The sequence below is a fragment of the Dendronephthya gigantea genome, unplaced genomic scaffold (genome assembly GCF_004324835.1).
Source record: "Dendronephthya gigantea isolate DGI-Jeju-01 unplaced genomic scaffold, DenGig_1.0 000107F, whole genome shotgun sequence".
In the NCBI taxonomy this organism is placed as follows: Eukaryota; Metazoa; Cnidaria; class Anthozoa; order Malacalcyonacea; family Nephtheidae; genus Dendronephthya; species Dendronephthya gigantea.
Genome location: NW_021163117.1, coordinates 398,807 through 418,170, shown reverse-complemented (window position 1 = coordinate 418,170; position 19,364 = coordinate 398,807). Strand labels below are relative to the sequence as shown.

Genomic DNA, 19,364 nt, shown 5'->3' with positions numbered 1-19,364 from the left:
AGGACGAAACCCGCAAAACCCGCAGCGGGCGGGTTGTAACGAAGCCAAAGCGATACCGCACCGAACGTGAAACGAAGTAGTTACGAAGTAGATTTGAAATTTGAACTTTATGAACTTTTATTATGTAATTTCGTTGCGTTAAATTAAAGAAAATTAATATAACTAGCTATGAATTTGGATCTGAACAACGCGTGGTTTTCGCATTTAAACAAGAAATCGGATTCTAAACTACTTACGTCAAGAAAGGAAATCTTAGAAATACTTTTCAATATTATGAATTTTGAAATATTTGTTGCCATTTCTGTCAACGAACAGAAAAGAACGCGTTGACGGAAGAAAGAAAGGAGGTGAATAATGAGGAAATACACTGCTTAAAATATAAGGATTACGAAAGTATCTTGAAGCTATGATTCTGCTTTCCGAAACCTTAACACAATATATCCAATCACTGGTTAAAATAGCGATCAAGTCTGAAGCGATATAAACAGCCCCGTAAAAGTTTCTAATAGGAAGTTCATGCAAATTTTGCACATCATTTGGGAAAGTAATAGAACGTAAACGAATATTAGACGATGTATATCTTGCCAAGAACACTGCATTGCGAGCCGTTTTTGTACCAGATAAAGACCACCAACGAATATCCGGTAGATTCAACTCTCCGGTTGCACGCACAATCCACGTGTTGCCACACTTTAGTTCCCACAATTCATAAGTCAAAATAAAATCAGATAATAAAAACATAACAGCACACCCATCAGAACTTATTGTGACAGAAGGGTCAGTAAACCTACATGACGGTATTTCTTGATAACACAGTTTTTCGTTACAAATTCTTAAAATAGAAAGTTTCCAATCGCCGAAAATGACAAGAACTCCATTTTTAAACGCAAGGACACGTTCAAAATTTACAATAGCTTCTTCATGTTGACTTCCTAAGATATTTTCACTCCTAGGCTCACAACGATATTTAACAACCACACCTTCACAGACCAACCAAAGATACGACTCTGACCACCAACATGCTAATGCTCGTTGTTTCAGTGCAACAGTTTGCAATGTTTTCCCACTATCCACACTTCTTATTAAAAGAAGGCAATTTTCAAAACAGCACGCGACATACAAAGTGTCTGGAGAGAGTGCACGACAATCTATTTCGGCATTGTCAACAAAAGTAGCATCAGGCCATTCGAAAAGTGATTTGAAGGATAAAACAAGTACTAAGTCAAACCTAAGAATAAAAGGAAACTCGTCCCATCTAATTTCAAAATGTTCTCAACACAAGTATCACAAGGCAAAAATCCAATCTCAAGCAAGTCAACGATCTTTTGATCTATGACATCGTACACTACCAAAGCTAAATCATTTTTCAAATCATTTGTAAATGCTACACAATTTCTGTTTTTCCACACAAAAACTTTTGAACAATATTTATTGGAAATTATAACTTTCTCACCAGATGGCAAACAGATATAATTCATTTTCATTTTAACATTCGAGTCGGAAAACGAATGAGGCGGGGAAAACATTTGAAAGGAATCATTACTACACAAATTCTGGTCAACACGAATATTCTTGTTATCAATCTTTTCTAAGGTTTCAGAATTCAAGACAGTCATGTAATCTAACACTGGAGACCTCACCCCATCCTCTGGCCAAAGAAGAATGTACGAGTTACAATTACTAAACAAACAATAAGACGACCAACCATACACATTCTGAACTTCAACCAATATATTCTTGCTTTTTACATCCCACACTTTGATTGACGTTTCCTCTAATGTGACAAGTTTCATTCCACATGAAGAAAATGAACAGTAACTGATGTCATCGGGGCCGTGCGTAATGAAGGGGACCTCTTTCTTTTCTTTAATATTGATGCAGAACCGGATTGAATTGCATAAAATATATGAAGAGTCTGGAGAAAAGGCAGTAAATTCGCGAAGAAGTCTTATAGTAGTAATTTGTGCCTCAAAGATTGTTGTAAGATCTGGTATTTTAAGCATTTGAACTTTTCGCTCATGCGCATGTATGCAAGCAAGCATCGTCTGATCCGGTGACACAAAAATATCAGAAACTGAATCGTCTGTAAACACAGTTTGGGGGACAATGCTTAAATTAGAATTGCCTTCAGTTGTCACATATTCTATCCAAATCTCATTAGTCGTATCCAAGATATCCCTAGCTACACTTTTGGAATTGACGGCTCCTTGTGAAAAATCAAAGTGCCCATTAGCAAGTGCTTGCAAATATACGTAACAATTATCTTTTTCATTAGCCTTATCTATAGGGCTAAGTTGTACCATTTCGAAGAAACAAACGTGTTGAATGAGGCTCCAATAAATATCTTTGGAAAATTTAGAACGGTACATGCCAAGAAATTTAAAAAAAACTGCTCAGCATAAAAAATTTTAGCTTCAAGAAGTTTATACCAACATGCACCAACCAATGAAATTCCTCTACCTCGCCTGTACGGACCAAATATTTCCAACTATTTTCTAAAGCGTACATATTCTCGGCTGAAATTTGGAATTCTAAAACAGACTTCAAAGCATCAATCTCGCAGAATTGTTTCTTACAAGCACGCCAGAGGCGTCTATTGCCGTCTTCAACATCTGCAACGAATGCATGTTCTTCATAACCGTTCAATGTCAGCCAATCGCATAATGACTTATGATAAACAGTCAGACATTGATCATAAACTGGAAGAATTTCTGACATTACGTCAAGAACCGCTTTACGTATTTTAAATTCGTCTTTAGAGAGACCCATGCATGTGAAAAGAACTTTTATTGGGAGGGGTTCCTTAAAAACGGCAACGACATTGATGAAACTGTTTAAGAGACATGAAACATCTTGCTTGAAACGTTTGAGGCCTATGTCTAAACGTTTGAACTGTTTTTCGTAATATCCGGAAATACCGTTGGAGATGTAATCACTTAGGTCCGGTTCAATTCCCACGCCCTTTTCTTTTAATTCACTGACCAAGTAATAAGCGTACAAAAACGATCCCTCACACTTTGAAATAACTGACCTTATACTTTTATCATTAAGATTAGGTAGACTATGACGAACGAATAACTCTATGTCGTGGTTGTGATGTTTGTCATCAGGACGGATTTCCCACGGGTGAAGATGTTCAAGAATCTTTCGTACTTGTAGTTCTGGTCGACTTGAAATGAATATTTTAATCCAATCAGGCAGTTCACAAAATCTCTCAGATATCAACTCCAAAAATTCGCTTTTCTCGTCAGTTTTGCTCTCGTCCAAAGCATCAACGATGATCAACATTGGGTCGTGTCTGTCAAGGGCATGGAGGGGGTCGTTCAAAAGAACACGAAATGCGTCTGACAGCGAGTCACGAGAATGTTCACGACGAAGAATTTCAGTCAGTTTATCACGAAATCCTTCAACATTATCACACATTTGACAGGCAAGAGACTGGAGGATTCTCTGAGGATTGCTGGAATCAGAATTTCGAAAGTCACAGAAATGGTGAGCTGCGAGTTGACCACGTTCTCTAAAAAGCTCGCAAAGCTTTGCAGACAAAACACTTTTCCCAACACCTGGCCCTGCAATTAGGATCAAGACCCTGGATTCTTCACTCTCAAACCAATTTGAAAGTTTATCAAACAACCACTTTCTAGTGCCATCTTGAAATTTTCTACAAAGGTCACGAATCTTTCCAGTGAAGTTAAATTTAGCCAGTTGCTCGACATGGGAGGGATGAACATTTTCAACCGTCTTAGTTAATTTGACTAATTTAATTTCAAAATCGTTTAATTTTAACATAAAATCATCCTCTTGTTGTTTCCACTCTTTCAATCTTTCAATATAACTTTCTTCTTCAGGGCTAAGAGGAGCCACCTTTAATTCATCAATATCATTTTGAGGAATTCCCAAGCTGACTAACGGAACAGAAATTTCTTGCCACAATGTTTCAAACGTTACGTCGTCCAAACCAGCAGTCGGAATATGACCATAGACTTCATTTCTGAACATTTTGACTCTTAAAATATTTGCAGATATAGAAGTATCGCTGACTGGAGGCATCACATTCCATCCGGTGGCTGGTGCTGACAATCCACAAATATTTCGGAGTAGGACAGTCAATAGGGTAATATCAAAGTTGTTTGAATCTGGTGAACCAGATCTTGGGAAGAGTAGATCCCATTGCGAGGCTTTAATTACATTGTATCGTATTCTCTGTAAGGTCGCTCTGTTGGCATTCAATACGCAAGCTAAGGTGGAAGGTGGATGAATTGCATGCAAAGCATTTCTCAAAACATCTCCACCTTTATCTACCAACAAATGACATACCCTGGAATAATTAGCTTTGGCTTTCAATGGATCCATTGTTGTCTTTAAATATCAACTTCACAATCCCCTAAACCAGAGACACAAACTGTCAGGATGATAATTCTTATAATAGTTTTGTTATACAAAGATTGTATGGTTTATCAATTATAAGCTTTTTAAAGTGATATAAACACGTAAAAAGCGTTTTCACTTGAATTTGCGTCTCGTGAAAATATGGAGATCTACCTCATTTTCACTAATCAACTAGCCTGTGCACAGACGAAACGCTCCCTCATAAATTACATCAGTGCACAGGCTACTATTCTAGTGCAGATTTTGGAGTGCCAATACGGAGCATTTTTTAAATATGAAGAATAAATAAATAAATTACTTTTACTTTTGCCTAATACTCAAAAATTTCGAACTTCTTTAACAAGATACTACAAAAAATCATTCTCGAGGACCCGGTAGTTGAACCAAATTTTTAGCTGTTTAGGGCATTTTCTTTCAACGTACATCTAACTTTAACTGAGTACGTACATTAAAAATACTCTGTGCTACAGCTAGATATGTTGCAAAGAATACTCTCAACTAACTAAACATTTTCTGGCTAAACTTGTATCAAACTACGTGGAAACGGGGCCTTAGGTACAACACGTTAGTGCAAGTTAGGCTCGTTTCAGACGTCGAATTTTTCATGTTTCACTTAAGAAAAAACTTAGGTTCATCAACATGAATAGTCGATGTTTGAAAGCCATATATATGCAGTAACTTATTAGAGTTTGGGGGTTTTAGTATTGGGCTCTGCGTTTAAATTACTCTTGAACTAGAATTGTTACTCGTTGTAATAGCTAAGAACGAACAGGTTATAATATGGGAAAGAGACAGTAAATTTCGGCTATTTAAAAATAATATCAAATATATACAAAATCCTATCAAGTCAGGTCCATATCAAAAAAGGAGACGTCTTTGAAATAACAGCGAGTATCAGCGGGAGAATGAGCTCCCTCGAGGAGGCGTGGCTCTGGGACACACTATATAGGTTTTTCCTGTGATGTTTGTGAATGGTTCAAATCGTATCTTACTCACAGATGCCAAGTCACCTCCGTTTATAACAAGCAGTCTTCTGTAAAGCCTGTGAATGTAGGGTTTCAACAAGGAAGCAGCATTCTTGGGCCGCTTTGATTCATTATCTATGTGAATGTGAACAATTTACCCAATTGTATCAAGTCATGTAATATCTCTATGTATGAGAATGATACTGCCGTTTACTTTCCTTCAAAAACAGTCAAAAACAGTCAAAAACAGGTATTGAATTAAACGAGGATCTGGCAAATGTTCAAAAGTGGTTCACAGACAATCTCGTAACCTTGAATGAGAAGAAATCTAAATTCATGCTAATTGGTGGCCACTTAAATCTTGTTCTGGTGTTTTCATCGGTATCAATGGGACAATGTTGGATCGGGTAGATACTGTACTACATTTAAATACCTTGGAATTACAATCAACCAAAACGTTTAAACATAAGCGGGTCAACGTGTAATTCGAAACGTATTCTGAAGAAGACACACGGCATTCAAACAAATGCAAAGGGATTGTGCATGATGCATGAGGATGCAGATTCTTAAGTGATGATGAACTGCGAATTGAATTCCTAGTTTTTTTGCCTAAATAACTCACAGAATGTGCCAATGCGAAGTCTAATTTTACTCGAGACATGCATACCCTGATCAATTTCAATACCTATGCTCTTAGTAACACTCTGTTGTCTAGATGACATTGGTGTAGGGAGTTGATTAATAAAGGCCATTGTATTAAATAAATGAACGTTTTTCGCCGATATTTAACAAAAGACATAGACAAGGCACGTCTAGCTGATCTACATAGATCACGTAAAACTGAACTAGCTGTACGGAGCTACATTAAACTGATCTTTTACTATAGATCACGTAAAACTGTACTAGCTGTAGGCAGCTACATTAAACGATTCTTTTACTATAGATCACGTAAAACTGTACTAGCTGTAGGGAGCTACATTAGACGGATCTTTTACTATAGATCATGCAAAACTGTACTAGCTGTAGGGAGCTATATTAAACTGATCTTTTACTATAGATCACGTAAAACTGTACTAGCTGTAGGGAGCTACATTAAACTGATCTTTTACTATAGATCACGTAAAACTGTGCTAGCTGTAGGGAGCTACATTAAACGGATCTTTTACTCAGTAAATTATTCGCACCTTGACTCAGAGAACTTCTCACACGAGTTGAATAACTTTGAGTTGTCCTCGCTGTAAACACTCAACCAACATTATACAACATTGTGTATAAGCAAAATAATGGTAGATCTCCTCCTAAAATTATAACAGAAACAATATTAAACAAGGATCCAGATGAAATGTTACACACAAAATAGGCACATGAAATGTGGTTCAAAAATGGAGTGTTTAAATCTGTAGTTTTCGCTCCACTACAGACCACATTTGCGTCCGCTTACGTTTAATCTTATATTTATTCAGGAATCAACACTTTACAACAATTCACGCTCTAATACACAACTAAATTACAACAATGATTTTAACCTATATTTATAAGAACAAAACAAGATGCTTTACCAATCAATGATGCATTTCCCTGACGCATATCTTACAGGACTACAGGATGTTTTTCTGTAGTTTTCGCTTCCCTACAACCCATATTTGCGTCCGCTTACGTTATTATGTGGGACTTTGGTTTCGCGGTTGCTACTACGTGCTACAACCTCAAAACCTCCATTTCCTATGCTATATGATACTACAATATTAACATTTACATAACAGACACTTCCCGAATTTGCTTGAGTGCACACAAAACAATAGCTTGAAAACGAGGCGGGCAATGAAATCTATTGTTTATTGGATGGTTTTCATTGCCTGAGAACAAATTCGGGAAGTGTCTATTATGAATTACGATCATAACACTATATATTATAACACTATATACACTACATAACAAATTACGATCATAACACTATATATTATAACACTATATACACTACATAAAAATTACGATCATAACACTATATTATAACACTATATACACTACATAACAAATTACGATCATAACACTATATATATAACACTATATACACTACATAACAAATTACGATCATAACACTATATATTATAAACTATATACACTACATAACAAATTACGATCATAACACTATATATTATAACACTATATACACTACATAACAAATTACGATCATAACTATATATTATAACACTATATACACTACATAACAAATTACGATCATAACACTATATATTATAACACTATATACACTACATAACAAATTACGATCATAACTATATATTATAACACTATATACACTACATAACAAATTACGATCATAACACTATATATTATAACACTATATACACTACATAACAAATTACGATCATAACACTATATATTATAAACACTATATACACTACATAACAAATTACGATCATAACACTATATATTATAACACTATATACACTACATAACAAATTACGATCATAACACTATATATTATAACACTATATACACTACATAACAAATTACGATCATAACACTATATATTATAACACTATATACACTACATAACAAATTACGATCATAACACTATATATTATAACACTATATACACTACATAACAAATTACGATCATAACACTATATATTATAACACTATATACACTACATAACAAATTACGATCATAACACTATATATTATAACACTATACACTACATAACAAATTACGATCATAACACTATATATTATAACACTATATACACTACATAACAATTACGATCATAACACTATATATTATAACACTATATACACTACATAACAAATTACGATCATACACTATATATTATACACTATATACACTACATAACAAATTACGATCATAACACTATATATTATAACACTATATACACTACATACAAATTACGATCATAACACTATATATATAACACTATATAACACTACATAACAAATACGATCAACACTATATATTATAACACTATATACACTACATAACAAATTACGATCATAACACTATATATTATAACACTATATACACTACATAACAAATTACGATCATAACACTATATATTATAACACTATATACACTACATAACAAATTACGATCATAACACTATATATTATAACACTATATACACTACATAACAAATTACGATCATAACACTATATATTATACACTATATACACTACATAACAAATTACGATCATAACACTATATATTATAACACTATATACACTACATAACAAATTACGATCATAACACTATATATTATAACACTATATACACTACATAACAAATTACGATCATAACACTATATATTATAACACTATATACACTACATAACAAATTACGATCATAACACTATATATTATAACACTATATACACTACATAACAAATTACGATCATAACACTATATATTATAACACTATATACACTACATAACAAATTACGATCATAACACTAATATTATAACACTATATACACTACATAACAAATTACGATCATAACACTATATATTATAACACTATATACACTACATAACAAATTACGATCATAACACTATATATTATAACACTATATACACTACATAACAAATTACGATCATAACACTATATATTATAACACTATATACACTACATAACAATTACGATCATAACACTATATATTATAACACTATATACACTACATAACAAATTACGATCATAACACTATATATTATAACACTATATACACTACATAACAAATTACGATCATAACACTATATTATAACACTATATACACTACATAACAAATTACGATCATAACACTATATATTATAACACTATATACACTACATAACAAATTACGATCATAACACTATATATTATAACACTATACACTACATAACAAATTACGATCATAACACTATATTATAACACTATATACACTACATAACAAATTACGATCATAACACTATATATTATAACACTATATACACTACATAACAAATTACGATCATAACACTATATATTATAACACTATATACACTACATAACAAATTACGATCATAACACTATATATTATAACACTATATACACTACATAACAAATTACGATCATAACACTATATATTATAACACTATATACACTACATAACAAATTACGATCATAACACTATATATTATAACACTATATACACTACATAACAAATTACGATCATAACACTATATATTATAACACTATATACACTACATAACAAATTACGATCATAACACTATATATTATAACACTATATACACTACATAACAAATTACGATCATAACACTATATATTATAACACTATATACACTACATAACAAATTACGATCATAACACTATATATTATAACACTATATACACTACATAACAAATTACGATCATAACACTATATATTATAACACTATATACACTACATAACAAATTACGATCATAACACTATATATTATAACACTATATACACTACATAACAAATTACGATCATAACACTATATATTATAACACTATATACACTACATAACAAATTACGATCATAACACTATATATTATAACACTATATACACTACATAACAAATTACGATCATAACACTATATATTATAACACTATATACACTACATAACAAATTACGATCATAACACTATATATTATAACACTATATACACTACATAACAAATTACGATCATAACACTATATATTATAACACTATATACACTACATAACAAATTACGATCATAACACTATATATTATAACACTATATACACTACATAACAAATTACGATCATAACACTATATATTATAACACTATATACACTACATAACAAATTACGATCATAACACTATATATTATAACACTATATACACTACATAACAAATTACGATCATAACACTATATATTATAACACTATATACACTACATAACAAATTACGATCATAACACTATATATTATAACACTATATACACTACATAACAAATTACGATCATAACACTATATATTATAACACTATATACACTACATAACAAATTACGATCATAACACTATATATTATAACACTATATACACTACATAACAAATTACGATCATAACACTATATTATAACACTATATACACTACATAACAAATTACGATCATAACACTATATATTATAACACTATATACACTACATAACAAATTACGATCATAACACTATATATTATAACACTATATACACTACATAACAAATTACGATCATAACACTATATATTATAACACTATATACACTACATAACAAATTACGATCATAACACTATATATTATAACACTATATACACTACATAACAAATTACGATCATAACACTATATATTATAACACTATATACACTACATAACAAATTACGATCATAACACTATATATTATAACACTATATACACTACATAACAAATTACGATCATAACACTATATATTATAACACTATATACACTACATAACAAATTACGATCATAACACTATATATTATAACACTATATACACTACAACAAATTACGATCATAACACTATATATTATAACACTATATACACTACATAACAAATTACGATCATAACACTATATATTATAACACTATATACACTACATAACAAATTACGATCATAACACTATATATTATAACACTATATACACTACATAACAAATTACGATCATAACACTATATATTATAACACTATATACACTACATAACAAATTACGATCATAACACTATATATTATAACACTATATACACTACATAACAAATTACGATCATAACACTATATATTATAACACTATATACACTACATAACAAATTACGATCATAACACTATATATTATAACACTATATACACTACATAACAAATTACGATCATAACACTATATATTATAACACTATATACACTACATAACAAATTACGATCATAACACTATATATATAACACTATATACACTACATAACAAATTACGATCATAACACTATATATTATAACACTATATACACTACATAACAAATTACGATCATAACACTATATATATAACACTATATACACTACATAACAAATTACGATCATAACACTATATATTATAACACTATATACACTACATAACAAATTACGATCATAACACTATATATTTGCGCATACTATGTAAAGGACTGTTTACTTATATGGTTGGTATACTTATTTATGGTTGGTATACTCAACTATGCGTTAACCTAAATTCTGGAACAGTTGTTAATATTTTTTGTGCAACATATTAGGCAGTTGGTGAGCCCCACTTAATAAAAAGCGAGTTTAAGATGCACCAAATCTACGACGCGGACGTGGCATGAAAATTGCTACTAGTGTGAGTATAGACTGAGCCACTATATCATTTGATATGCTCTACAAAGATTATATCATTTCCATGTATTGGAGTGCGGCAAGGATTGAAAAAAAACATTAGTGAGAAATTTGTGAGTTTTCAGGGTCGTACCAGCAACCTTAATTGGGGGTGGGAGGTATATACATTCATATATTTGTCTTATGATGACTGATTTCTTTCGTACGCTATTGTTCCTACGATATGCAAACATGATTATATGAATATAAGAAATAAGAGACTGAATGAATCGACATAATAAATATAACAGTTGTTGGCAGGCTGAGCATGGATTTTGTGTCTCACACAACTTTCATTCTGTGGGTTTGAATTAAAATTATTTTTTAAAAAATCTGTCATGTGTGGGATTAGGACATTTCAGAAATACTAGAATTACAATAAATATAGCTTAACATTTTTGGTAATATAGAAGATATACGCCCAGGGAAAACTTTTTAGGTAAGTGATTTGAACTAAAAACTCTGCAAAAGTACTTGTAAATAAGGGATATAGCTAGAAGATTAATTGTGGGTGGGGGATTTATATATTCATGTTCATTTATATATATTCATTTATATATATTCATTTATATATTCATAAGTGTCCCTGATGTAAATTGAAATATAAACTCTGCAAACGCATATGAATAGTAAATTCATTTCATTTTGACTCTTCAGGCTTCAATTTCATACCAGGGCACATGATGACACAAGTGTAGAAGTAATAATAATAGTTATTACCAATAAATTATTTATAATAAATATCAAGAAAATCTATATTCCTCAGTATGATAACATTTTTCAATATGACACTTCTCAGAAGTAGATAAATGTTGCTATAAAACTTGATATTTTGACCTCTCAGACATCTTGAATACTAGACTGGAAACTTGTAAATATAAGTAATATTTAACTAGTGAAATTACTAAGGGTGAAGCTATAAAGTGAAACTCCTGAAAAACCACACATGTCATTAGTTTGTAATAACATAGTTGAGTTTCTCATTTGGATATTACTAAAGTAAGAATGGTATTAAAAATGATCATGAAATTTTGATTTGATCAAGACAGAAGTGTGTTGTTGTTAGGCAAAATGTAGTTCAAAATTGATCCAATAACCTAGTAAGAACAAGTAGAACGAATTCCTTTCTAATTTATTTCAACCAACCTGATACCGCAGGTTGCATAGCTACTGTACATGTCTGAATATGAATACATACACTGACTAATAATAAATGCATCAATTCAAACTTGCACCATTAATACCTCTTATGATTGCTCTTATATTTGTAATTTTTATATTTATTAGTTAAACTCCCTTTCCCTAGAACTTAGATATTCACGCATTCCTTACTCTGGAGAAATACTATAGATTAAAACTGGGTAAATCCATCAATGGCAGAGTTTAAACTGTTTAAATCTACATCACAATTTGAACATAGTGATCAGGCAACTCTTGACATGCTGATTATATCTCTGTCCAGTTTGGATAAATATTATTAAATTTTATAGAAAACTTGACCCCTCAAAATTTTCTCTTGCACACCTGAGACTCTGCAGTTATGAGCAGCATTTACACTCCAGTCTAGAAACTTGTTTTCCAATGTCGTATTGTGCATAAACTATATCATTACATTACTTGATATTACAACATTGCTCTTATACGAAACACAATATGAATGATGTGTCTCTTAGGAACAATTCATGCAAAAACATGCAAAGGTTTGGGGGCAGCAATTTAGTGCTTTCTTATGTATTATTTGACGAACCAAAGTCCACAGGTCTGTAATCAAAAGAATTAATATAAGATTGAATCTGAAAAGAAGACCATTGTCTTTCATTTGCTAATGTATGAAGACAAAACAAACATTACATGACACACAGTTACACAAAATGACTGCATGAGACATAACTATTAGTCTATGCATCATGTGTGTATTTGTCATCAGTTCATCTAGTGTTGCTAATATATTGTTTTTTCTATTAAACATTTGAAATATTTATGATGAATTGATAAACTTATTGATAAATATTTAATGTTGTAGTTACCAGTATATATTACAGTACCAACTACCAAGTCTGTGGGGGGATATTGCAAAATTTAATACCAAATTGACTTCCGCTTATTTTATAAAAATAATCAACCCATCGCAAGTTGAAAAGCGAACTCACCTGTTTCAGTACACGTTAGTCAACTTTTCGCAAGCAAATTTCAGCGAAGATTGTTCACAACTTGGCATCTTCTCGACGGATTTTTATCGCCATTAACGCCCAGATCGTCATGAAATTTCGTCGTTTTGTAGTGACGAACCTTCTCGCAATTTCCCAAAGAAAGCAAACATCGATGGACACGAAATGATTTTAAAAATCCGCCGATTTTTCTCTCGCACAAAATTCACGGCACAAACGGCAGCCATTTCGTTCGAAAGCAACTTTGCATATTCCTATCGTCATGCAACAGATTACAGAAGTTTCATATCTGTATATAGCTAATCTGTGCCATACTTAGCGCGCCTAGTGCTAAAAGGGGAATGGTCTATTAAAATGTACATTTTTATAAAGTTAGTAAGCTAAATCTAGCCTTCATCGCTCATCCCGTTCAACCGAGCAGTCTGATCTCAGTTTAGCCTAAGTTTGTATGTAGTTTGGCGAGTACTTTCTTTTTTTCAGCGCAAATTATTGACGATTTTGACGCATAATTCGTTGTGAAATTTTAGCTGTCCGACGCAAAATATTTCGACATTCCATACTGGCAAACTGCACAATAAATATACACTATAAAAACAATCAAAACAAAGTAATACCTTTTAATTTCAAGTACAACAGATCTGATATCAGAAATATCAGAAAACGACGATTTTTCAAGAAGAAATATCAGGATTTACTGGTATTTTGATCACAAAGATATTACGTTGTAAATTGTAAGTTTTGCTTTGACAAAAATCACGTGACTGTCTGCCACTGACCTCTAAATATATGTGGAGCTCACTGATGCGCATATTATGGTAATATCACACCGCAATATGGCAGCTGCCAAAGAGTGCGCTAAATCGTCAAAGCGGTCATCACAACAACGGCTTTCGTTGGAGGCTAGTTTAGAAAACTTACGGGAGTTAACCGGTACAATAGAGAAAAAAAAGAGCCCAAAGTAGAGCGACTTCTTCCTCACGTAAGATAGCAGTGGTAAAAGAATACGTGATTCCAATTACAAATACCGCTCTCTTGCTGAACGCAAAAAAGCAAAAAGCGCGCTACTTCTGGCCAAACTAGTAGTGTCACTGGTAAATTAATCATAATTTTTTTTTATATAAATAATTATTGTATTTTTCGAGAGCGACGACGTTGACCTTTGCCCATTTGAATGAGATAGTGGTTTTGATTTTGACATCATTAATGAAGAATCATCTGATGCTTCTCTACAAAGAAGTTAGTCTCATCCCTATATACCATGATGTTTCATTTATTACTACTACTTATTACGACTACTCAACGCTGGCGTGCAAGCATTACTGTGCTATTCATATTTATAATTTGTAGAAAATTTGACCACCTGTATAGTAAATTGTGAAAGTTTGACCCAAGAGATGAAGTCAAGTACCCAGTCCATGTGGACAAGAAGAATGCAGTCTGTGGATGCTGCATGGGAAAATAGTAGATCTGCTATATTTGCTGCTGTTTTAAAAAGTTATGCAATTCCTAAAACTGGGGCTGTTTGCTTCATGTGCAGAGAAGACAGAGCTGTTGTTCGGTGAGGCCACTGTGGACCAGATGCATTACTCTGTAATAATTGTGATGAGACAGCTCATGAGATAAAACCTTTTCGTCATGACTGTGATGTTTGGATAAATGGATTTTTTCAACCAGTTCCTCCAACTGAAACAGTCCTGCCAAACGGATCTATCTGCAAATCTATCCGCAAGAAACGATAATTTAATTGACAACAATTGAATGAATTTTACGTCATTTAATTGAACCACCCAGCGCGTGCGTTTTCGATGAAAATGATTTTTTCGTGAATCTAGCTAAAAACTGGTATGTGATGATCACTGAACGGCAACAAACCCAGGGGCGTAGAAAGCATCCAGTGATTGGGGGGTACCGGCTTCCAAATAACTCTGCCCGGTTCGAGCTATGAAAACATATCTACTCCAGTCATCGTCTGGCCAAACAACTCGTCCAATGCTCCAATTTTCATCAGGTGTCCCAATTACACGTGTAACCCTAACATCGCACCTACGTCATCTACTTCAAGGGCAAGGACTAGCCGAAAAACTCTACGCCTCTCATAGTTTCAGGATCGGAGTTGCTACAGCTGCGGGCTCAGCCGGCCTAACCTCTTGGCTCATCAAAACGCTAGGACGTTGGTTTTCAGACTGTTACGAGAGATACATTAGAACTCCAAAGGACGTCTTAGCTTCCGTTCCATAAAAACTAACTGCAAGTACCAAACATTGAAAATTTTGTTTAATATCCACCTTTAAAACTCAAACATTATGCTTCCTTGCTGTATAGTCTGTATAATACCAGTCCTCTGTTTGTGTGTATGTGGATCCTTCCTGCAAACTCATAGCCTGTCGTATGTTTGTTCTGTCATGCTACCACGGCAACTGCACGATATCTTCAAATCTGTTTTTTCAAGTACGCACATACACACAATTGCCGGCCACCTTTGCAGGATTGTGTCTGATATTTTCGGCTGTCGAAAGACAGGACTATAATTCGGCCTACTTCCCATGGCGGAAATATCATTCTGCACTTTGTGCAGATCGCTATTAATGGCAGGAAGTGCTGCACCTCGCCACGTGAAGTGCACTTGTACCGGTCATTCTGGTCGAAAACGCGACCTAGAGACTCGATGGATCAGTCAGACAATATTTGAGTCGAGCTGACCGACCTGAACAGGGGTCCGCCTGTTCCCCTGTTATTTGTCCTGTTCCTCTAGAAAAATCTATAGTTTTTGCATGCTCTTTCGGGTTTTGAGTACCCTTACTGTCTCAGTATAATGATCATCAGGTCTCAACTCACTGAACAACATGCACAGAGCTGACTCACACCCTGTGCGAATTAGAGGTCCTCCTGTTCCTCTAGGAAAAACTTAGGTTAATTAGAGCCTCTAGAACTTTTTTCGAGCGCTTCCTGCCCAATTTATAAGCCACAAAAATGTCTCATTGTGTTGTTGCTTTTCAAAATCCTTATAAAGAATCTTAACATATAAACTACATTAAACGTATTATACATGTTTATGGTTTAACATGAAATACACGACATTTTTCATTTTTTATGTTGTAGCTTTTTAGGAAAGTAATGTAGAATGTATGATTATAAGTTCGTAATAGCAAGAAAATTCTACAACAATAATTATGTGAGTAGATAATTTGAGTTGAAAATATTAAAAAGATCAAAAACAATTAATAAAAAGTCACTGACTTAATAAAAATAAACATAATGTAATTATTATATTTATCACGTTGTATCCCTAAGCATCCGCAATTTTTTCCCACAGACAGCGGGAACATCTTTAATTGTTGGTTGAGCACATCTTTAAACTTAGCATTCATCCGCCAATCACTCACTTAGCCGAGCCGCCTTGCGAGGGCCAGTGAACTCAATTAACACTGGAACGCTAGCTCTCTCACTTTCCCACTCACTTTCCCTCATTAATGAGTGAAACCAAAATGGCGGATCATGGTTAATTACTAACAAAATGCGTCTTCACTTCTTGAATTGCTCTTCGCATTCATCTAATCGAGAAACTAAATAGACCAAAACATAAGTTTCCATCCTCGATGAAATACTGCCATAGTATTTCTAGAATATGAAATTTTCGCTTTGCCTTTGGCTTTTGCCTTCGACTTCAAGCCTGTATGTCTTGATCTGTATCACTATCAGACATTGCGTATATAGTGCGACGGAATGTCTTCCCGAGTAAAACTAAAATAACGCTGTTCACAATCTTACATCTGGAACCATGTTTCAGTGGGTTTATTAGATTTGAAAATAAACTTTCTTATGTGAACTTCAGAGCGTCTAAATTAATAGTGACTAAAGATCACGTCTGAATCTGGCTAAAACCTAACAAAAACCTCACCTTCCATGCATGATAAGTATCTCAACAGCTAGCAATCTAGTGTTTATTTAACATATTTGACCAACCAAAGCCTGTCTGTAATCGTAACTCTGAATCTGACAAGACGTATCTTGTCCACAATTTGATTTGCTCATGCATGACATGTAAAGAGAAACAGCCAACATTACATGGCTGGCACATTGTGAGAATTAAGTGTTATATAGTGTTACACAAAATGACTCAACTCAGACCAAGCTATCGATCAGCTATGCATCATGTTGATGCATTTGTGTGTGGTGTGTTCATCATTAAAATATCTAAAATTCTAAATGTTAAACAGTTCATCTAATGTTGCTAATATATTGTATCATTTATTAATAGTTTGAAATATTCTCGGTATACATTTTCGGTATGATCTTGAATTGATAATCAATTATTGATAAATATTTTAGAGTGTAGCCGTAAGAACGAGAATGCTGAAAAATTTAATATAAAATGATTCAATATTACACAATAAAAACAATCAAAACAAAGTAATACCTTTTTATTCCAAGTACAGCAGAGCGGATATCAGTAATCTATTAAAAGATCGTTTTAACAGAAGAAATATGATGAACTAATTCGTTTGTTTTTTGACCACATAATTCATAAATAACAATTATCAAACCAGTGACAGTTTACTGTCTGTGGAATAAATTCAAGTATTCCTTGACGTGCAAGTGAAATTCCTCAGTTTTCCTGACTTAAATTTTCAACCTTACTGGGGGTGAGTTAGTAACTTCTTATCAAGAGATCGACATCGGACCGAGGTGCATAAAATGTACCATTTGATAAAAAAGTACCAAAATATTGCATTATATAGCTTAGTTAAAACCGTCTGGAGCCATCTTACTAATTTCAATGGCAATTAAATATGCCTTTTAGAATTATTTTGTGCCGTTTTCTTTCTATACCTTTAATACTGAAAAACAGTAGCAAACATTGGGTGAATGCGATGTCAGAAGCAGTTCAAAAAATTTTCTCTTAAACATGACACTTTCAACAAAATGACGAGCTGCTTTTTTATTTTCAGATCGTTTTTTTTCCAGGCTTACAATTAATGCAAACTGGATCGTTCTACAAACACATTCTTTGTCTACACCGTCCATTCCCGTTACGACGACAGCATCGAGTCATATTTAAACTACAAGCAACTACAATACTTACTTACGTGGTGTACCTACAAGCTAATTTACTTAACTAATATTTGCTTTGACCACAGAGATAAAATATTTAAAAATGTTTATATATTGTATTTACATGGAGTATAGAAAAACATACGTGGTAAATTATATCGTGCATGAGCATGACAAATACTTTTATCTTGCAACTTCACGGTTATACAATAATATAAATATTATAATCGAGAAATAGGAAACTACCACCGCGAAATCACTGCATCCATGAGTAATCGCTGTCGCTGATATTCAAGAATCAACATTTAATCAGACCATTTAGGGGCCCACTTTTATTAATGGAAATGAAAATTTGTGTATGACA

The 19,364-nt window shown here is 32.9% G+C and overlaps 1 protein-coding gene across 1 annotated transcript; it reads right to left on the bottom strand.

Moving 5' to 3' along the window:
* Positions 1 to 252: 252 nt before the first annotated feature.
* Positions 253 to 18,383, bottom strand: LOC114534831. Its single transcript, XM_028556302.1, has 5 exons — positions 18,366 to 18,383; positions 6,539 to 6,652; positions 2,430 to 4,384; positions 1,229 to 2,206; positions 253 to 1,127 (listed from the first exon to the last, which is right to left on the bottom strand). Exons 3-5 carry the CDS (start codon positions 4,351 to 4,353, stop codon positions 253 to 255), a joined length of 3,777 nt encoding a protein of 1,258 aa, XP_028412103.1. The 5' UTR covers positions 4,354 to 4,384; positions 6,539 to 6,652; positions 18,366 to 18,383.
* Between the last annotated feature and the right edge of the window lie 981 nt (positions 18,384 to 19,364).

Bases quoted from the DNA above. Each gene is read 5' to 3' on its own strand.
- LOC114534831 (XM_028556302.1), bottom strand. From the start codon at position 4,353: ATGGATCCATTGAAAGCCAAAGCTAATTATTCCAGGGTATGTCATTTG. The intron at 2,207-2,429 runs GTATAAACTTCT...ATTTTTCACAAG, and splicing joins TCATTGGTTGGTGCATGTTG to GAGCCGTCAATTCCAAAAGT. The intron at 1,128-1,228 runs GTTTGACTTAGT...CACTCTCTCCAG, and splicing joins GAGTTTCCTTTTATTCTTAG to ACACTTTGTATGTCGCGTGC.